We start from the raw sequence: 21,915 nt of genomic DNA, 5'->3' as shown, positions 1-21,915 counted from the left end.
TGATTGATACTTACTGGTATAGTTGCATAAAAATAAAATATTGAAACAAAGAAACTAGTTGTTTATATTTTAATCAATAATAATGATAGTTTCAGTTTGCACATAGAGGAAACTTGGGAAAAATCTTAAGTCTCCTTGGCAGCGCCACACAGTTGATCCCGGGCTCTGAGTGGTGCTGCGCCTTTGAAAAGCCACTGCAGTGTTTCAAAGTGGCAGCACCGCATGGTGCCTGAGGCAGTTCCACGGAACCTGGAGTCAGCTGGAGAGTCCCCAGCTGATCCCACACTCTGTGCGGCGCTACAGCTTTGAAATGCCGAGTGGAGCCCGGGATCATTTGGGAGCCCCCCCTGATCCTGGGTTCCACAGAAATGCCATGCGGAGCCTGGGATCGGTGCCCAGCTAACCCTAGGCTCCACGCAGCATTTCCACAGAACTCATAAGAATGGCCGTACTGGTCAGACCAAAGGTCCATCTAGCCCAGTAGCCTGTCTGCTGACAGTGGCCAGCACCAGGTGCCCGAGAGAGGGTGGACCAAAGACAATGATCAAGCGATTTGTCTCCTGCCATCCTTCTCCAGCCTCTGACAAACAGAGGCCAGGGACACCATTTCTATTCCCTGGCTAATAGCCTTTAATAGACTTAACCTCCATGAAATTATCTAGCTTCTCTTTAAACTCTGTTATAGTCGTAGGCTTCACAGCCTCCTCTGGCAAGAAGTTCCACAGGTTGACTACATGCTGTGTGAAGAAGAACTTTATTTTATTAGTTTTAAACCTGCTACCCATTAATTTCATTTGGTGTCCTCTAGTTCTTCTATTATGGGAACTAATAAATAACTTTTCTTTATTCACCTTCTCTACACCATTCATGATTTTATAGACTTCTATCATATCCCCGCTCAGTCTCTTCTTTTCTAAACTGAAAAGTCCCAGTAGTTTTAACCTCTCTTCATATGGGACCCGTTCCAAAGCACTAATCATTTTAGTTGCCCTTTTCTGAATCCTTTCCAAGGCCAAAATATCCTTTTTGAGGTAAGGAGACCACATTTGTACACAGTATTCAAGATGTGGGCGTACCATAGCTTTATACAGGGGCAGTAAGATATTCTGTGTCTTATTTTCTATTCCTTTCTTAATAATTCCTAGCATCCTATTTGCCTTTTTGACCGCCGCTGCACACTGTGTGGAAGTTTTCAGGGAACTGTCCACGATAACTCCAAGATCTCTTTCCTGATTTGTCATAGCCAAGTTAGCCCCCATCATACTGTACGTATAGTTGGGGTTATTTTCCCAATGTGCATTACTTTACACGCATCCACATTAAATTTCATTTGCCATTTTGTTGCCCAATCATTCAGTTTGGTGAGATCTTTTTGGAGTCCCTCACAGTCTGCTTCTGTCTTGACTATCCTAAACAGTTTGGTATCATCCGCAAACTTTACCACCTCACTGCTTACCGCTTTCTCCAGATCATTTATGAATAAGTTGAACAGGATTGGTCCCTGGACTGACCCTTGGGGAACACCACTAGTTACCCCTCTCCATTTTGAAAATTTACCATTTATTCCTTCCCTTTGTTTCCTGTCTTTTAACCAGTTCTCAATCCATGAAAGGACCTTCTCTCTTATCCCATGGCCATGTAATTTACACAAGAGCCTTTGGTGAGGGACCTTGTCAAAGGCTTTCTGAAAATCTAACTATAGATTTCTGAAAATCTAAGTTTACATGGACTCCCCAGCTGATCCCAGGCTCCAGCACAGCATTTTAAAGTGCTCAGAGCCCAGGATCAGATGCGGAGTTCCCAGCTGACCCCCAGCTCCATGTGGCATTTCAAAGTGGCAGTCGCGAATAGAGCCCGGAGTCCATGTCCCCCACTGACCCTGGGCTCCACGTGGGCACTTCCACTTTGAAATGCACAAAGCCCCCGGGCCCACTGGAGCGCTTTTAAATTTCAAAGGAGGAATGCACAATTGCCTATTGACTAGTTGATGGAAATTCCATCGACTACTCACCCAATAAATTAATCGTTATTTAACATCCTTACTGCAGGCTGCTGTGCTAAGCAGCAGGCAGGTGCAAAGGGTTTGCAGGGAGCATTCCCCAAATCCATCTGGGACTGTCCTAGTCCTAAATCCTCCACCCAAGTTGCCCTTTAGGAAAGGCTGGAGGGACTGAAGCTCCTCATTCCTACCAACGCTGTTTTTACTTGCTGTTCCCCTTCTGACACTGTCAGGGAGTGAGAGGAAAGCTCACAGTGTCCCTGTGTTCCTCTTCCTCTCTCTCCTGGCTGGTGCAGGGAGGGGACAGAGGAGTGAATGACCCACACAATGAGCTATCACTGTGAAGGAGCTAGAGGAAAGAAGGGGAAGATCAAGAAACAAGCAGCATCAGTAGAAACTGGGTAAGGGGATTCAGTCTCACTGACCTCCCAAATAGGCGCTCTTGCCTTCCGGCACTCCCCTCCACACCCAACCCCCTGCCATAGCCCCCCACGCCCTGAGCCCCCTGCCCTGATTCCTGCATCCCCCCACACTCCCACCCTCTGCCCTGACTCCCCCCGACACCCACCCCCACCCCAACCCGTGCCTTGAGCCCCCCGCATTCCACACCACACTTATATTTATAGACACTGTCATATTGCAGCTCCAAACTCCCCCTCTCGCGGAGACAATAACAGTACCTGTATGAAATGTACGTTACTTTCACCCGTTTATGGATAAATGATGTTTATGCAGAGGGGCCAATAAAGCCAATGCACTACTTAAATTACTTGCTTTGAGGACTTAAAGGGGGCATGTGTCTCATGGAGGCCCACTGCACTACAGTACATTTTGGGCCTTCTTCACTACAGTAAATTTTATCTGCTGTGTATCTTATTATTTTTAGCTATAAAAGAGACTAAATTAAAGGTTTACATTTTTTTTGCAAATCAGAGATATGCTTGGATATCACAATGAATACAGAAGTTCCAAATAATTTCTGAAGGTTTACATGTATGTTTCTGTTTCTTTTATAAACAATGAATAAGCATCTTACAGTGTTTCTTAATTAATCAGGATGTTTATAATGTACTGCTGCATTAGCGATACCATTGTCAGTTGTCGTATCACAGATTTCTTCACTCGGTTCCCCTCTTTTGTTCAATTCAGGAACAACTACTTGAACTTGAAGACAATATATTGTCCAAGAGTCCAAATCAGATAATATTTCTGAGTTATAGTTAGCATCTCTGATTATAACCTATATGAAAGAAAAATACAGAAAATTCAAAGACAAATTCAAGTTCCAATTAATTGACAAACTATAGTACTAGTTTCTAATTACAACTCAATTTAGTAGTCTTTGCATTCATAGCTGCACTATGGATTGGGTTTATACTATATCTAGTTCCAGAAAAAACAAAAGTTTAAAATATCAATAGCAACAAGGAGTCCTGTGGCACTTGAAAGACTAATAAAATGTGTTAGTCTTTAAGGTGCCACGGGGTCCTCATTATTTTTGCTGAAACAGACTAACATAGCTACCCCTCTGAAACTTTAAAATATCAGCAGTTAAAACAGATTTTGTAGTTTCCATATTACTTACTCAACAATAATCAAAGAAAAATTTCCTTTTAAGAATTGCCTAAAAAGGACACTGCAAATATTAAAATTAATCAGCGGTCTTCAAAATCCTTTTTCTATTCTAAAACATGTTATTGATGGTGAAAAATAATCACCTTACAAAACAAGAGCTATAACAGGGTTGAAATCCTAGCTCTTAAACTGGTTCACTGAATGACAATAGGTGGGCTTTAAATTTCTTATGATCAGATTTACAGGAATTTACAGGAATTTTCCTTCCACTATGCCATAAAAGAATTTTCCAAGAGACACGTTCTAGCAGAAGAGTGACTCTAAAGCTATTATATAAGTGTGCACAGAATTCTAAGTAGCATTATTTAAAAAAAATCTAGCAGCTAACAAAACCAAGCAAATATTCACGCAACACACTCTGTTTAGGGTTACATAGGAAAACTACTCAAACATTTGCTAATGTAGAATATGGCATGCTGCCTGCTTAAAACAGCTGGTCAATGTAAAAGTATTTTGTGTGTGACTGTACACAGCACTGACTTTTTATTTTCTTCTGGGTGTGTTTAATGGTATTAGTCTTAAGAGTAGAAATCTGTATGTGGTTAAGGAGATGGCTACCAAAAAAGATGGTCTCTATGCCTATGCAACTTTACACTAGGTGACACTAGCTAAAAGTGCTGTTATTTACTGACTTGGCTTACAGTAAACTAGGACACTTTTCTGCTGGTTAGCTTAGAAGATTTCATTGCTGTGGGGGAATAACAATCTATCCAAGTACTAATTTTTTTAAAAGATCGAATGAAATTGTCTGGCACTTCTTAGAGTCTTCTTTAATCACTGAGGTAATCTCCCAGGTTCTTACTCGAGTGCGGAAACCTGAATATTCTCGGTGACATCTCCTTTTGAGTAACTTGCTTCCTTTGGCAACTTGACCAATTGGCAGCTTGACCAGGTATCAGGGCCAGATTAAGACATGCTGAAGCTCAGCTACAGGCAGTCCCCAGGTTATGTACAAGATAGGGACTGTAGGTTTGTTCTTAAGTTGAATTTGTATGTAAGTCGGAACTGGTACATATTGTAGGGGAAACTCTAGCCAAACATTTCTCCAGAGCTCAGTTTTATTCTCCCACACCTCACTTCCCTCAGTCCTTTATTCTCAAGCTGAGGTGTCTCCTGAGAAAAACCACTCCGCGTCTCCCTGGTCTGCTGCGGGGGGGGGGGGGGGGGGGGCGCTAGCTTCGCATCTCCCTGGTCTGCTGGGAGGAAGCAGCTAGTGCGGGGTTGCCTCACCCCGTTTGTAAGTAGGGATCCGATGTAAGTCGGATCCATGTAACCCGGGGACTGCCTGTATATCAAGTTTAAGAAGCCCCACAGCATTACCAAAAGATATGTATTATACTAATAGAAAGGACAATGAAAATAGAATTGCCTATATACCTGTGCATAGGTGAGGATGTACATAGGCAACTAAAAATTAGTAATTTTTTTTGTATTTAGAGGTCCCTCAAAATCTGAGGCCCTAAAATGTACCTTACTTAACTTGTGTATAAATCTGGCACTGCCAGGTATGGATGGACTCACTGACTTACCCTTCAGAATAATTCTCTCTTCCCTCCTCTCTCCTACATTATTCCTGAGCTAAGGCTAAAAAGTTGTTAGAGATGAGAAGATTCCTTTATTTCTGCCTCTGGATACTAAATACTAGACTGGGAATTTTGAAGGATACCTAATATGAATCAGACTAATATCTAGGCACCAAAGTGTTCATGTATAAAAATGTCCTGTGTTGCACAGAGATCTAGTATATTTCCATGGAGATCGATAGAAAATTATATCTTTCTTGGATCAAATACAACATTCTATCACTCCATAATTAATCTATTATTTTTGTTTTATCATATGCATAGAGTACAGTGAAGTGTGTGGGACATGCCCACCCCGGGAGAGGATGGTAGCAGCCATGTTAAGAATCCAAAATCCAGCGTTTTTCAAACCAGTACTGTAAAATAGATCATTCTAGCAAAACTGCTTGAATCACATATAACTGGTTGCAGATCAGCTATTCATTATACCTCTAGTTATTTTTACCCCTATAGCATTTCTAAGTTGATTTTTTTGTGTAGTATGCATGGGTACTGTGGTGATGACTGTAGCATATGCCACTAAAAAAATAAAAACATTGATGCATAAAGGTGATAAAGGCTCATAATTTAATAACTATTTCTAACTATTGAATGATAGTTTATGCCCATTTAGTAGGTAGTTACTAATTCCCTCTGACAGTTTGCTATTGAAGCAAATTGTGATAATTATAAATTCCTAATATCACTAATTTTCAGAGATCTTGTTTTTGCTTCAGCAGTTATGCCTCAAAACATTATACAGTCATACACCTAGAAATGCCCATTTAAAGCTGCAGTTGTAAATCAGAGTCACAAAAGAGAGTCAATTGAACAAAAGTTACCTCTTTGCTATTGCTTTTTTTCCAGTATAGCACCCTGTAAACCCAAGAGTTGCCATAAAATTCTTTTAAAGGCCACTTGTGCAAGTCACGTATAGCAAAAGGGCCTGTGAAATCTAAATACAAAGATCCAGATTCAGATTTCACTTTTACTTCAGGTGGTCCAATGACAGCTAAATGAAAAGAGATCAGAAAAAAAAATCACAAAAATACAATCTCTTCTCAGACAGTTATTTTTATATGGTATACAGCACTATGCCTTATCACTATCATTACCTTGAAGAAAACTCTTTAACCTCAAAGAATCAAGGGTAAATAAATTCTTTAGTCACAGATGTGTCATAAAGTGACTTTGTCTTTACACTTTTGCTGTCTGCCATTCTCAGTTCTAAACTTAAAAAGCAACAAAAGGTCTGGTAGCACTTTATAGATTAACAAAATACGTAGATGGTGTCATGAGCTTTTGTGGGCACAGCCCAATTCTTCTTTCAGTTCTGTCCTTCAAGATGCTTTCACTAATGGCAGAGATAAGAATACTATGGAACCTGCTCCCGGGGCATCTTATTGCTTGTGTTTCCCCATGTGATGTCAGATGTCACCGAGGAAACTTTCAGGTAAAGTGTTTTATGATAATGAGCCTCATTAAGACAGTTGTATCGTTCCCATCTCTATATTTACGTATATATCCATGCCATCACAATCTTTCACTTCATGCATCTGATGAAGTGAGCTGCAACTCACAAAAGCTAATGCCCTAATAAATGTGTTAGACTTTAAAGTGCATTGGACTCCTTGTTTTTATTTGAGAAACTGCAGCTCTTGAGTTGCTTCTGCGTTTATTAATTTTTTACATCACAGGATATATTTTTATCTTTTGAAACTAGCTAGTTTATTAAATTTTTGTTCCGCTAAATAACTTATTTTAGTGAGCATTTTATTCCTCACTTAGGTTGTATCTACAATGAATTGTTTCATAAAGTCTCCTAGTGTTCCAGCTGTACCACTGTATAAGTGCTAGCACTAATGGGAATGCTAGTGTAAACCAGTGAGAAGTACTTTAACCACCTTCTCATCTAACCCTGTGCTCAGATCGTAAAAATGCTGATGGTCAGTCTACACTTGTATTCCAAACATTGCTATCAGTGGTAATGTTACCCCAAGGCATCAGTGAGATATTTTAAGAAATAGCTCAATGTACACAAGGCTATAATTTTTTCAGAAATTCACACTACAGGCAGTTCCCGGGTTACATGGATCCGACTTACATAGGATCCCTACTTACAAACGGGGTGAGACAACCCCGCACTAGCTGCTTTTTCCCAGCAGACCAGGGAGACTTGAAGCTAGCGCCACCCCCAGCAGACCAAGGAGACGCGGAGCGGCTTTTCTCAGCAGACACCTCACTTGAGAATAAAGGACTGAGGGAAGTGAGGTGTGGGAGAATAAAACTGAGCTCTGGAGAAATGTTTGGCTAGAGTTTCCCCTACAATATGTACCAGTTCCGACTTACATACAAATTCAACTTAAGAACAAACCTACAGTCCCTATCTTGTACGTAACCCGGGGACTGCCTGTATTGTAGTTGTAAAAACAATTCCGGCTGTGGTGGCCTTGCCTCCATGGTAATTCCAGTTGGTTTTAAACTGGTTTAAAGTTGTGAAAAAAAATTCCCATTGGTAACTCAGCTGTTCCTAGGCTGAACCTACATACTGTATTGGGGTCTGTAATTTTCCAACAGCTCCAACTCTGTTGGTGGTCATGCTGGTGGAAACTGTGGCATAGCCAGGAATCAGATGTGTAACTGCAATGAGCAGGATTAAAAATACTGTAGTAAAAAATGGCACACTGATTAAGAGTCCTATCTATATTGCAGATTGCACCAGTGCTGCCAAGTCTTTTCTCAATTAGTTTTATGCATGGATGACTCAGTCCAATTATACAATGGCTTTTGAAGGTCAGAGTTCCTTAGAAGTTAACTCTTCAAACATGAATCAAAACCCTTTTTTAATGCAATACTTTAGAGAACTCTGACCTGTTAATGCTTTTGATCTCTAATGTGGATGTTCACGAGAGCTACGTCTAGACTCCCCCCCCCCCCCCACCAAAAGTCCCAACCCTATTCCATACTTTTCCCACCCATACACAAAAACCCTCCAAGTTCATATCCAGGCTCCTTCCCAGCAATTATTTCCCTCTCTCTCAGTTCCTCTATTACCACTGACTTCACCAAGCATTTGCACTGCTTCTGAAGGGTCTGTATTTTATTTCGAATGAATTATCAGAATTCAGTATTAACATGATTAGTAAGGAATCTATTTGTCAAAAAACATATCCTGATTCTTTTTTCTTGTCGGTATTTTTACGAACAGACTTGTTGACAGGTATTTTGAAATAAATGACCAAAAATAATTGAAACGGGTGTGATCATATTCTGTTATTTTGACAAGTAAAACTTATAAAATTGTGCTGAATTTGAAAATATAGTGTGCAAAAAATTTTGGTGCAGAATTCCTTGAAGAGTATTTCTGAGCACAACTCCACTCTTCCAAAAAGTACAGGTTGACTATCTCTAGTCTAGCACCATCTGTGGTCCGGCATAATTTTAGTTAGTCGTATGGCATACCCATGATATATGAACAAGTTTCCCACAGTCCCATAAAGTTTGCTTAAAGCCACCAGCCCTGGCTCTCAGTGTTCTGTGCTGTTATTTAGCTCTAATTTACCCCAACATGTCTGTTAAGAGACCAATAAGCTGTGGAAGTGGTAGTAATGCTGCTAGACAATATTGACCTCCCATGGTCTGGCAAATTCGGCACCAGTCAGGTCCCGAGAGTGCTGGATTAGAGAGCTTCAACCCACGGCCATATTATCCATTAGGCACAATAGACACAGTGCCTAGGGACTAAAATAAGTTTAGGGCCTTAAAAAAATCTTAATGGACTCGAAAGTAAGAAAACTGCTAAATCAAATGATATAGTCATAGCAGCAACATCCCATTACTTGCCCTTATCAGCTGATTAACCATCAGGTACATCCTAAATCTAATTGAATTAGGGTTGCCAGGTGTCCGATTTTTGCTCAGACTGTCCGTTAAGTGAAATGTCCTGTATTTCCTGTTTCCCTCGGACGGAAGCCCATCGGGGACAAATGTCCTCTGCCGCGTCTGGCGGGGGCAGGGGAGTGAGGAGTGCAGGACCATTAAAGGCACAGCACCTTTTTTTGTTGTTTTTGCTTAACAACTTTGGCCCCTCCCTTTTTTTCCCTCAACAGAATTTTTTCTCTGTGTTTTTTTTGGGGGGCGTAGGGGAGAGGGGGTGTTCGGTATTTTTTGTTAAACCATCTGGCAACCCTAATTGTAATATACATCAAAATGGCTGTTATTTTAGCATGAAGTACCATGAATTGCGCACACAGTGTACCATTTTCAAAAGCGAAAATTAAAGTGGGCGATATTAGGCGATGTAGGTGATAGAGCATTTCTCCCTTATATATTTATATGTAATCTAATTTAAAGGCCTATGATTAGGAGAATGCCTAGGGTCTACAAAGATCTTAATCCGGCCCTGGTTCAACCTATATACTAAATAGCACTTGGATATTTCATGCTTTACTTAAAATGATTTGTAAATTTAGAACAATCTGTATTTTAAGATCTCTTCATATTCAGATTAATTGCAATTTTATGTCCTTAACAGTTCACTATTAGTGGTCAAAAGCTGCCTGTTAGGAGGAAGCCTTACTGTCATCAATTGGCTTAAAGATGATGTTCACCCAATTTGACTCTTCATTCTCTGACTCAGCTCTGACTCGCAAGGTGTAGTTGCCATAATCAGGAAGAGAAGAGAAGTCACAGTGGGTGTTAACAATGCTCACGCACTCATTCTTCTTCAAAACACTGCTGTAGAGGAGGCAAAAGAATTGTATCCAAGTCATATTCGGAACAAGAAAATATCCTTCATTTCTGAGAAGCAGGTAAGTGGCAGTACACACTTACTATATATTGACATTACTAATTACCACTCAGGCAAAAACTATTAGCTGAAAAAAATAAGAACACTGATATATCTACACTGATACATCTACATCTATCACATATACATAGGTATTAAACATTTGTAACATCTATCTATTAGGTTATTACTTTATGATAAAGATAGAGATTAAGGTGATCATTCAGAAAAAAGTACACAGCTGCTCTTTGACCTGGCACATGCAAATTCTGTGCCTGATACCACAATCAAGTTCAAATATGCCTGAATTTTCAGTCTACTTTTCACTAGGGTTGCCAGGTAGATCCCGCTAAAAAACCAGACACGCTTGTCCGGGGGGAGGAAGGGAAGGACCGGCTGGGAGGGAGGCGGGGCTGGCCGGGAGGGGGGCAGGAAGCAGAGCTGGCGGGGTTGGGGGGTGTTCAGGGGCTGCGGGGCTGGCCGGCAGGAAGAGGGGGCGGGAAGCAGAGCTGGGGGGGGGATCAGGGGCTGTGGGGCTGGAGAGCAGGATGGGGGGCCCGGAGGAAGGGGGGCGGGAAGAAGAGCTGGCAGGGGAGGGTGTCCGGGGGTGGCGGGGCTGGCTGGCAGGAAGAGAGGGTGGGAAGCAGAGCTGGAGGGGAGGATTGGGGGCCGTGGTGCTGGAGGGGAGGAGGGGGAGGCGGGAAGCAGACCTGGCAAGGGGGGGGGGTGCAGCCACTGGCCGCAGCCGGAGTCCCGGCAGGCGCTCCCTCTACTTGCCAGCAGAAGCTGGGCGGGGGCGGGGGCAGGGTTGGGAGCCCCTCCCCTCACCCAGCTTCTGCTTGCAGCCAGAGGCTCCCATCTGGGAGGCGGGGCTGTGATTGGCGCTGGGAGCCTCTGGTCCCGTGCAAAAGCTGGGCGGGGGAGGGTGGCTGGGAGTCCTGGCCCCTGCCTCGCCCCGCCCCACCCGGCTTTTGCGCGTGACCACAGGGCTCCCAAAGCTAATTGCGCTTCACCTCCCAGTTGCTCCCCTGCCCCTGCCAGGCTTCCGTCCGGCACCCAGACGGGAATTCACAAAATACCAGACATTGCACATGTCCGGTATTTTCTGAATTTTTCTACAGACGGTGCAAATACTGGACTGTCCAGTAGAAAACTGGACACCTGGGAACCCTACTTTTCACCCTTCTACACATGTCCTCAGCCTTCTTTAGAGTGATCCCCACAAAACCCTTCTCCTCCCAGAAATCTGGAGAGAAAAAATGAGAAAAATTCTTGACAAAATGAGGCCTCAGAGTAAACTCCTGAGAATCTCTGCTTTTGAGCACAGAGGCAGCAGGAACATTCTTGTAGCTCTTCACCTGCCATTTCTGTAGAACGTTCTCTCAAACGATTGTGCAGGGAGTAAAAGTGGGACCTGTTGCCAGCATGAGAAATTGGAAAATGTGGGAAAATGCATTAGTGCTGTGCCTGCTGATGTAGTAGTTTCCCTGGGAGAAAGAATGTGCATTAACATTACATTGTTTCTCACTCCAGATGAGTATGTGACAAACTAATGAATATTAAAAACTATAAAGCATGCCCTCTACTAGGTATCTAGCTTAGGAGAAGGTGTTTCATGGATATAAGGCAAAAGAAAGGGACAATCCACGTTTATGGAAAAAAAAATCACAAGAAAACAATAGTATTATCTATGACATCTTGCAAAGGTAAATACATGAATCCCAGACCTACCTTATATACTGGGCTGTATAAGTAATATTTTCTTTGTGAAAAGTAGGCGGATCCCATTGTAGAATGTGATTCAAATTAACTGAATTAATTCTTACATTTTTTGGTTCTGGCACTATTCCAAATGCTGAAAAACAAACAAACCAGTATAGTAAGTATTCTTCCAATGACTGAAGTAAAAAAAATAACCCTTTTTGAAAACTGGAAAAGAAACTAAAAGTATTGCTGGAATATACTTAATACTGTACTGTTAATTAGAAGATTCCAAGAGTATTGGGTTATTAAAATAATTTTGATTCCTTACAGACAAGTCAGAAATTATACCAGCCAAGCCAGCTACAAAGCACAGCTCTTACTGCTGTGCTTCAATTGTTCTTTTAGCTGTGCTTCAGTTGTCTGTCTATATATTAAAGGAAAAACTTAAAAAACAACAAATAGTCTAGTAGCACCTTAAAGACTAACAAAACATGTAGATGTTATCATGAGCTTTTGTGGGCGCAACCCATCTGAAGAAGTGGGTTGCATCCATAAAAGCTCGTGATACCGTTTATAGTAAACTTCAGATAATCTGGCACCTTTAGGACCCAGGGGTGCCGGATTATCAAATATGCCGGACTATCGGAAGGGGGGCTATGAGGGGTCTGGGGTGAAGGGATGCCACCCCATAGCCCCCCCTTCTGATAGTCCGGCTCTGCCCCAGGCATCCCCGATTCAGCCGCTGCTGGTCAGTTTCAGCAGCGGCTGAATCGGGGATGCCTGCGGCAGAGCAGCTGGGGTGCTGTCGGGTTGGTCTGGTAGCGTCGCCCCTCAGCTCTGCGAGACCAACCTGGCAGCACCCCAGCTGCTCTTGGGGATGCCTAGAACAGAGCATTTGGGATGCTGCAGGGTTGGTCCCGCAGCGCCGTGGGGCAGCGCTACGGGACCAACCCGGCAGCACCCCAGCTGTTCTGTCGTAGGTGTCCCCAAGAGCAGCTCTGTCCTGGGCTTCCTGGAGTCAGCCGCTGATCAGTTTCAGCAGCGGCTGAATTGGGGACGCCTGGGGCAAAGCAGCTGGGGTGCTGCTGGGTTGGTCCTGTAGCGCCGCTGCTCTGCCCCAGGTGTCCCCAAGAGCAGCTAGGTTGCTGCCTGGTTGCCCGCAGCCCTGAAGGGCAGCGCTACGGGACCAACCCAGCAGCACCCCATCTACTCTGTCCCCTGCTTCTCTGATTCAGCTGCTGGTCAGTTACAGCAGCGGCTGAATCGGGAAGCCGGGCGCAGAGCAGCTCCAATTGTCTGGCTGCCCGGAGCACTTCCGGGTTCCCAATGGTGCTGGACCATCAGGAGTGCCGGAGCACTGGATGCTGGACCAATGGAGTTTTACTGTACATGTTTTGTTAGTCTGCAAAGTGCTACTAGACTATTTGTTGTTTTTTAAGTTTTTCCTGTTACAGACTAACTTAGCTACTCCTCTGAAGCTTTTTCTATATTAAAGAACACTTTTCTTGCGTCACTTTGCATCCTGCAGCTTCTCCCTCTGCCCTCAGCCCATCCCTCCGCCCTCACTTGTCCGCATGGGAGCCAGAAGCCATGGGGCCTACCCACTCTCCTCTCCCCTGTGCTCAGAGGCTAGGGGAGAAAGAGCCATTCCTGTCCATGTGAGGCTTTGGCCTGACCCAACTGCCCAGTGATTGGGGGTGAGAAGGCCAGGCCTGGCCAGAGGGGGGAATAGGTTTGGAGGGGAGAAGGGGGCTTGGGCTGGTGGGGGAGAAGGGATTCTGGCTGATGGGGTGGGGGAGAGGAGAGAGAAGGTGCAACAGGGCAAGGGAGAAGGGGGGCCTGGGCTTGCAGAAGGGAGGGGAGAGAGAAGGTACCCGGGCTCGCAGGAGGGTAGAGGAAAGGGAGAAGGGGTCTGGGTTGTCCAGGGGGGAGGAAGAAGAAAGGGGACCCGGGCTGGCGTGCCTGGCCTTCCCTGGTGGCTGGCGGAAGAGCAGGGGGTTGCCTACCCCCTGTGAGAGGGGGGTTGGCGAGCGCAGCCAGCAGGGAGCACAGCTCCCTAGTTTCTTTAGAATTCTTTTTTTGTTATTGTTAATTTCTAAATTTATTAGCCACTGCAAACTAAAAACAGAAAACATCACGTTTCATGTTACATCTGAATGACATAATGAACTACTTTGATAGATCCAATTTCATTTTAAGCCACAGGAGAGAAATCAAATAATGTTCATTCTCTTTAAGAAAAAAGACTAATTAGTAGTTTTATGTGAGTATTTGTTATGTAAAAGATGCATGAAACTAATATGTGAAAAGTACTCTCCATGCACCTGCACAAGACAGAGAATAAATCTGAAAACAGGAACTCCACTTCAAATATAGAGTTTACTTTCTCAATTATGACCTCTTTCTGAACCCATAAAATTTCAGTGAGATCTACTAAATTAGAAGAAAACGTCAGTCACTTGTGTACATAAATTGGACCTAGAATTTTTGATTTAAAGACATTCTGGCATTTCACTTTCCATCGTGCCAAATGAACTTGGGTGAAATCCTGGCCTAATTAAAGTAAATGGAGAAGTCCCAGCAACCTCAATGGAAACCAGATTTCATCTGTGATCATCAAGATTCTTCCGGATCTACTACATGCTGAAGATATGTTTACACTACGGAGACTATACTGGCAATGATATACTAGTGTAGATCCATATTGCAGATGCAGTCTACACCAACAGAAGTTCTTCGGTTAGTGTAGGAACACCACTTCTTAGAAGACACTAGGGCTACGTCTACACTGCAGGCTTCTTGCGCAAGAACAGCCATTCTTGTGCAAAAACTTGTGGAGCGTCTACATTGAACGCGTGTTCTTGCGCATGTAAATTTACAGTAAGGCATTGGAACAGAAGGCTTCATGCACAAGAGTTATTCCTCTCCCCACGAGGAATAAGCCCTCTTGCGCAAAAAGGCAGTTTGGATAGGAACAGGGGTTTCTTGAAACCCCTACAACTAAAATGGCCTCAGAGCTTTTTTGTGCAAGAGAGCGTCCACAGTGTCATGGAGCAAAATACAGGACTGTGTAGCACTTTAAAGACTAACAAGATGGTTTATTAGATGATGAGCTTTCGTGGGCCAGACCCACTTCCTCAGAAAAGCACATCCCTTGCGCAAAAGTACATAGCAGCATGGGCGTGCTCTCACGCAAGACCTTTTGCACAAGAACTCTTGGGCAAAAGAGTTCTTGCGCAAGAAGCCTGCAGTATATATGTAGCCTAGATGTGTTGCTGGAAGGAGCCTTCCCCTAACATAGCTCTGTCTATAGTGAGGGTTTACTCAATAAAACTATGCTGGTCACAGTGTGAATTTTCACACCTCTGAACAATATTGCTATGACAATTTGTAGCTCAAGCTGAAGCTACTGGTCAGTGTTCTAAACTGTTTGTATTCCAGATCAGCAGCGCTAAGGAGATAATATGTTCACTCACTGGAAATAGGGAGGAATGAACAAACAAATGCTCTATATAACAGTGGTTCCCAACCTTTTTTATGCCAGGGACTGGCAACATTTTATTTGCATATTCATTATGCAAATAATGAATATCCAAACATGCAAATAAAATGTTGCCATCCGCCTAGTCCCAACCCATCCCCTTGCTCCCCAGTGCCTAACACCCTCTGATCCCCCATTCCTGTATCCCATGTTCTTTGACCCTTTAACCTCTGAACCCTACAGCCCATGTAAACAACCTCTTGCCCACCACGCCCTCACCCACTGTTAGGATTGAAAGCCATTTCTTCTTTTTTATATTGGTATTTTAGGTTTAGTAATGTAAGGTAACATATAATCATATTTAAGATTGTAGTAAGTCAAAATCCTTAATAAAGTATATATCTCCTATATTTCCTTGTTCTAAAGTTTTAGTAAGTAAAGAGACAGGATCTCATATTGTGTCTATGTTTAAGAGATTAGAAATATTGAAGGCCCAGGCCTTCAAAGTGAATTGTTTTGATTTTGATTAATATAAAACAGTTTTGTTTACTTTTGAAGGATTTTGTGAAAGACTGTGTGAATGAGATAACGTGTGAAGGTCATCATTAGAGCCAGATGGTCAAGAGAAAAGGGGCAATGCAGGTGAAGGCAAACTGTAAAAGACAGACTGCAAAAAGCAGGGAAACCATCAATGCGTACCCACGGTCAAGAATGGATCAGATTGGCAGAATTGACGGCTTTAAAGGTAAAGGGCAGGCATCCCTAAAAACAACTGATTAACAATCCAGGACAGGATGAGCCTTCAAGAGATGTTTGGGAACGACTGACATCAACAAGGTAACACTCCAGTCACATAATGACACAGCGGAATACATTGATTTCAACAGAGAAAAAGATGATAAAAGCAGGGTGCTTTGCTATGGAACTTTGGGTTCATCTTGCCAACAAATCCAGGAGCATCAGATTGATCGACCGACAGAGCCCTGCTCCCTCTCTGTGTTCGATTTAGCTGGCCACTAGATTGATACAGACTCTGGACTGGTAACTATAACATCGTCTGGCAAGACTGCGTGTGTGTGAATGACTGAAAAGCATATGCACCCATTGTATTCTCAATAAATGTGGCATACTGCCTTTTCCCCTATAAAAGATCTCGTATGCTTCGTTTATGCAGATAACACCATCACCTCTTTGCCCCCACTCCATCCCTGCCCTCCCAAGAATGCAAATAAATGTTTATTTTCTCAGATACCCACTACACAAGGAAATTGACCTGTAAAGACAATATCCAATGTCATTGTTTTGGCAAAGCAGCCTTCTGGCTGGCTGCAGAAACTTCCGTTGTACATCATTTTCTCCAAAGGCGCTAACAACTCCCACACACAATTTCAACATGACATAAATAAAAATGACCTGGAAGCAGAAGTAGAATTGTGCTGCTTTTCATTTTTATATGATGTATAAAGAAGTGTGAAAGATGTTTGTTTTAAAAGTTCTGCTTGGTGCTTTTCCCACCTCTCCCAAATATCAGATCTTGTCTATCTGACTGGAGAACTAGTTAAGTAATGACATCAAAGGAGGCAAGAATCTCAGCACTCTGCAATTCAGAAGCGCAGGGATTTTAGACTATTTGAACTTTTATTTTTGTATATCATCTATTTGACTGCCCTATCCAATGAACCCTTTGTTAAAATTTCAGCACTCCACAACTTTAACTAAGGGGGGAGGGGAGGAGCTCACAATAAGCATCTTCACAAAAAGTCTTCTAGCAAAACCATAAAATGCAAAACTTGAGCTTTGTTATTTGCAACGTAGAAACAAACCAATAACACTTTATTTTATTAGTAAAATAAAATGGTCCTCCTAAACTAGCCTCTTATTTCAGATTCAGATCCATATAAAAATAAATTCTTTTTCAGGTCACTTTTAAGACTTTGTAAGAGTCTTTTGCTATTGAGCACAGGCCCAGAGTCTCAGCTGTTGCAAACTGCAGATGCTCTATTTGGCCCTAGTATAAATGTTTTAAAATGTTTATTATTTAATTTTCATTTAAAATATAAATATCAGCTTCAGTACTTTCTTCTTATTGCTATTTCTTCAATTGCTGCATGGGATCTGGAATGTTTCAGTTACACAGGCATACTCCCTCTACACAAATCATATGCTCTTTGGCTGATGGATGCCCTTACATGTGGATGGTCAAATTCTCCTTGTTCCTATGTCTTTTGATTTCAATAGAATTATACCAATAAAACTGAGGGGAAAATTTGATTCAATATTTAATTAATACCAAAGATCAGCCAAAGACTCTCTCCCTAATCATACCTAATGTAAACAAGATTATTTAGAGCACAGCAATAGTTAAACTCTAGAGTAAACATACTAGATTGATATGTTGAAAAAGAAAAAGTTCTGAATTGGCCAACTGGCCCCAGTACAAGTATTTTAAAGATGGAGATTTCTCAGACCTGGGCCTTTGGGAAGACAAGAAAATCAAGCAACTCAGCAAAGTACTGAGGAGGTCAGCAATAAAAGCACCATACACTTAACTGCAAGGCTCACTGAGCTCTTGACATTCCTGCAATAACAATGTATACAACACAGATGACCGCCCCACCCCAAACATTGCCTGCACTGAGTTAGTAGCACTGAGAAGAGAGCATGGCAGGAGTAAACAAGACATGAGTACAGTAATTCTTCCATTCTACTGAGTGCTGAGAATGCCTCAGCTGGAGTAGTGTGTCCAGTTCTGGGCTAGGGATGTTAGAGTGTAATCAGTGTTATCAGTTAACTGCGCTGTCCCCCACCCCCGCTGCAGTTCTGCAAGTAAATTTGGAGCCAGCCGGCCAGCTGGTTGGCTGGCTGGCTGGCAGTCTCAATCCTCGCACACACCAGGTCCCGTCTGCTACCCCTGCTCCTAGGCTGCTCCAGCTATGGCTCTGCATTTAAAAAACGTTGCTGGCAGCAGGGAACTGATGCACACCGGGAGCCTCTCAGTACCTAATGCAGAGTCATTAATGCCCTATGTAAAAGTAATGCTTAACCATGTAACTGACAGGATATTTAATGATTACATGGTTACCGTATTACATTATTTTTAACATCCCTATTCTGGGCACTCCATTTCAGATTAGCAGAAAGTCCAGAGGAAAGCAACAAAAATAATGGAAAGTCTAGAAAACATAACTTATGAAGAAACATTGAAAAAACTGGTTTTTGTCTGGAGGAGAGAAGACTAAGGGGGGACATGGTAACAGCTTTCAAGTACATAAATGGTTGTTCCAAGAGATGACAGGCCAGGGGCCCCCAGAACAGCATGTCTGGGGAGCCAGGGCCCCATAACTTTTAGCCCTCCCCACGTTACTAACTGTAAGGATAAACAATAGGCGGTAGGAAGAGGTGGAGAGAAGCATTCAATGGGCAGGGTCTTTGGAGGAAGAGGTAGCATGGGGATTGGGTCATGGTTCTGGCACAGGTGCCCCTACCCTACACTTTTAGGGAACTTCTGCAGTACCTGGGAAGAAAAACAGTTCTCCTTAACCTCTGATGATTGTAATGAGCTTAAATTCATAGAATCATAGAATCATAGGACTGGAAGGGACCTCAAGAGGTCATCGAGTCCAGCCCCCTGCCCTCAAGGCAGGACCAAGCTCCGTCTACACCATCCCTGACAGATGTCTATCTAACCTGTTCTTAAATATCTCCAGAGAGGGAGATTCCACCACCTCCCTTGGCAATTTATTCCAATATTTGACCACCCTGACAGTTAGGAATATTTTCCTAATGTCCAATCTAAACCTCCCCTGCTGCACTTTAAGCCCATTACTCCTTGTCCTGTCCTCAGAAACCAAGAGGAACAAATTTTCTCCTTTCTCCTTGTGACACCCTTTTAGATATTTGAAAACCGCTATCATGTCCCCCCTTAATCTTCTTTTTTCCAAACTAAACAAGCCCAGTTCATGAAGCCTGGCTTCATAGGTCATGTTCTCTAAACCTTTAATCATTCTTGTCGCTCTTCTCTGTACCCGTTCCAATTTCTCCACATCTTTCTTGAAATGTGGCGCCCAGAACTGGACACAGTACTCCAGCTGAGGCCTAACTAGTGCAGAGTAGAGCAGCAGAATGACTTCACGAGTTATGCTTACAACACACCTGTTGATACAACCTAGAATCATATTTGCTTTTTTTGCTACAGCATCACACTGTTGACTCATATTCAACTTGTGGTCCACTATGACTCCTAGATCCCTTTCCGCCATGCTCCTTCCTAGACAGTCGCTTCCCATCTTGTATGTATGGAACTGATTGTTCCTTCCTAAGTGGAGCACTAATTTCAAGAGGAAGGTTTAGGTTGAACATTAGGAACAACTTCCTGTCAGGCCGGTTAATCTCTGGAATAAATTGCCTAAAAATATCTCTTAGGAAGAGGTCAGACAAACACCCGTCAAAGATTTCAGAGGGGTAGCTGAGTTAGTCTGTAACTGGAAAAACTTTAAAAATATCAAATAGTCTTGCAGCACCTTAAAGATCAATTAAAAAAGTAAATAGTGGTGTGACACCATATACATTTTTTGTTGGTCTCTAAGGTGCTGCAAGACTATCTGATGTTTTTTAAGTTTTACCTGTCAAGGATGGCCTAGTTATTACCTAGCTTCCAGTCCACAATAGTGAACTAGAGGACTAGTTGAGGCCCCTTCCAGTCCCTACATATTGCTATGATTTGATAATCAGTCCCTTTGGAGAGCTACCTAACCAATCCTCCTCAATTGCCATAGTGCCAGGAGGCAAACTGGGGGGTGGGGGCATCTGTCACTGCTGCGTGCCACGGATCTGTTTCAACACCAGGTCCTTTGTTGGGAGCTAAGAAGGCCCGAAGAAAACAAGCCAGTCTCAAGTGGTTTGAGCTTATCCCCAGGGGGCTTGGCTTGGCATCTGGAAAAGTAGGTTGTGCCCATGAAATCTTATGATCCCATCGACATATTTTGGTAGTCTTTAAGGTGCTGCAAGACTATGGCTTGTTTTTTAAGTTTTTCTTAGCTGTGGAAAAGTCTGAAACGGTGTTGGCCAGACATTTAAAAGTAAAGTCCCTTCCCCCCACACTACTTGAATTCAGTGGGAGTTTTGTGAGACACGACAGGATGGCACCGAAGTTCCCACCGAGATTGAAAACTACCTACTTATCCTCCCTCAGTCCCCTCCTCCCCCGAGGGGGGGGGCGGGCTGCCTACAGACAAGGCGCCGAAGCTTCGGCTGCTGGCACACGGCTGCGCCCAGGGGACCTCTGCCCGCCGCTCCCTGGCCCCGCGCTGGGGCTGGAAGCTCTTTGGGGCGGGGCCCGGGGCTCCAGCACCAGGACTGAGGCTCGCCGGGCCTGCGCTAGTTCACTTGCCGAGCCACTGCGGCTCCCTCGGGAAAGGGCCCGAGGGCAAAGCGCCCACCCAGCGCGGCTCCCGTGGCCCCGGACCCGCAGGGAAGCAGCCAAGCGGCTTCCCCTTCGACTTTCCGCCTCCCTACCCCGCAGGGCCAGGCGCGCCCGCGCACTCACCCGAGCAGAGAAAGCAGCCGGCCACCAGCGCCTGGAAAAGCCGGGCCATGGCCTCGGGCTCCCCCTGGCTGCCCGCAGGCTGTAGCCCGGGGTGGCAGGAGCGCCTGGCTGGCCTCTGCCCAGCGGAGGGGCTGCTAGCTCGCCGCCGCACTCGGCGCTTTCCTAGCCAGCGCCTGCTCCCGCCTCCGTACTGGGCGAGGCCTCCCCGTGTGGGACTTTTCCCCGCCCGGCCTGTTCCGCCTTCCTGCCCGCCCGCAGGTGAACTCTGTCCCCGGTGCAGCGCGCCACAAGGAAACGCCTCAGCCCGGCTCTCAGCGCGGAGCCCTGCGCCTGCTTGGCAAGGCGAGAGCTCCTGAAGCGGAGGCGCTTGGTGCCAGCATGTGCCACCTCCACGCGGGGCGAGCGCCCAGCCCCGGGGGAGAAACCCAAACCCACTGACGGGCTGGGGAGGGAGGAAGAAAGGCAGCGCTGAAATCACCCGAGGGGTGCGAATCAAGCTTTGGCTCTCCGGTGGTTTTGCACCCACGAGCCCGTTCTCCGTCGTGCTGGGGCGGGCTTCTTGTCCGACCGTGTGTTGTAGCAAAGGTGGAAGGCGGGAGTTTACAAGGAAAGGGCGCTGTTCAGTAGTGCACCCTCGGAAGTGTTTCTGTACCACTTTGAAACTAGCCAAGAGAAACGATACCTTCCTCCAGTTATCCATTCCTGGAACAAATCGTGCCGGGGCAAAAGCGGTTGGTTGCTAATACAACGGGAAATAGCCTCTTTATAAATATACAATAGTCTTATATATTTACTATAATGACAATGTTACCTAGTGCACATACATATACAAAAGTATCTTTTAACAATCATCAGAGGGGTAGTGCATGTGACGAAGTGGGTCTTTGCCCACGAAAGCTTATGCTCCAACACTTCGGTTAGTCTATAAGGTGCCACAGGACTCCTTGCCGTTTTAACAATCATGTTCGTAGCTATTTCCAAAGGGTCAGACTCTGTAAGGCAGTGGTTATCTACCAGGCTGCAGATCCAAGGCTCCCTAAGGAGCTTCAGACAGATTTCAGGGGGTCCTCCAAGCAGGGCTAGGTAGGACTTATGAGGTTTATGGATTAATGCTGCCAGCTAAACACAACCCTCTCTCTCTTCTGCGAGTAATTTTTTTAATGGGTCGGCCCGCAGGCTATCTCAGTCCTTGCTGATGCC

The 21,915-nt window shown here is 44.2% G+C and overlaps 1 protein-coding gene across 2 annotated transcripts in view; it reads right to left on the bottom strand.

Moving 5' to 3' along the window:
• The window catches only part of IL10RB (interleukin 10 receptor subunit beta), a 31,350-nt gene extending 10,388 nt beyond the window's left edge, over positions 1 to 20,962 (bottom strand). The window contains exons 1-5 of one of the 2 annotated variants that reach the window (XM_075910999.2): positions 20,716 to 20,962; positions 11,717 to 11,840; positions 9,776 to 9,930; positions 6,039 to 6,208; positions 3,089 to 3,239 (exon numbers count right to left, since the gene is read on the bottom strand). In XM_075910999.2, the coding sequence (XP_075767114.2) occupies positions 3,089 to 3,239; positions 6,039 to 6,208; positions 9,776 to 9,930; positions 11,717 to 11,840; positions 20,716 to 20,764 (649 nt within the window). In that variant the 5' untranslated portion in view covers positions 20,765 to 20,962. Of the gene's footprint in view, positions 1 to 3,088; positions 3,240 to 6,038; positions 6,209 to 9,775; positions 9,934 to 11,716; positions 11,841 to 20,715 lie in introns of both variants that reach the window. The other variant, XM_006126037.5, reaches the window with a different exon arrangement.
• Positions 20,963 to 21,915: the final 953 nt, after the last annotated feature.

The sequence above is a fragment of the Pelodiscus sinensis genome, chromosome 1 (assembly GCF_052426305.1).
Source record: "Pelodiscus sinensis isolate ZL-2025 chromosome 1, ASM5242630v1, whole genome shotgun sequence".
In the NCBI taxonomy this organism is placed as follows: Eukaryota; Metazoa; Chordata; order Testudines; family Trionychidae; genus Pelodiscus; species Pelodiscus sinensis.
The sequence above is the reverse complement of the archived record's forward strand: the minus strand, read 5'-3'. Positions and strand labels throughout refer to the sequence as shown.